General features: G+C 40.7%; 1 protein-coding gene across 1 annotated transcript in view; it reads right to left on the reverse strand.

Annotated features, from left to right (window-relative positions):
• Positions 1-307, reverse strand: part of LOC119592459 (serine/arginine repetitive matrix protein 2-like) — a gene marked incomplete in the record, with an annotated part of 34461 nt that overhangs the window by 22611 nt on the left and 11543 nt on the right. The window contains 1 exon segment of the mRNA XM_037941282.1: positions 39-163. Coding sequence (XP_037797210.1) covers positions 39-163 — 125 coding nt within the window.

Genomic DNA, 307 nt, shown 5'->3' on the forward strand with positions numbered 1-307 from the left:
TTCAGGCAATGTTCACACCAAGAAATCCTGGAACTCACTCTTTCTTCTGCGCAGTCTCCTTGTAAAACAGTCGATCATCTTTCAAAGTGTTGATTAGTTCCCTCATACTTGAACGCTCCCTCTCCCATTCCACCTCCCTTGCTTGGAGCTCCGATACTCTGGCCTGAAGTAAACATTATCAGTTTTAGTGTGGTTGTATATTCCTTGTTATTGCTATCAACTTACTGCAAATATTCCGCGCTTCCTATTTATGATAAGAGATAGTTTGGGAAGACTTACAATTAACCTCGTTTAATATGATCCAGCT

The sequence above is a fragment of the Penaeus monodon genome, chromosome 30 (assembly GCF_015228065.2).
Source record: "Penaeus monodon isolate SGIC_2016 chromosome 30, NSTDA_Pmon_1, whole genome shotgun sequence".
NCBI lineage: Eukaryota > Metazoa > Arthropoda > Malacostraca > Decapoda > Penaeidae > Penaeus > Penaeus monodon.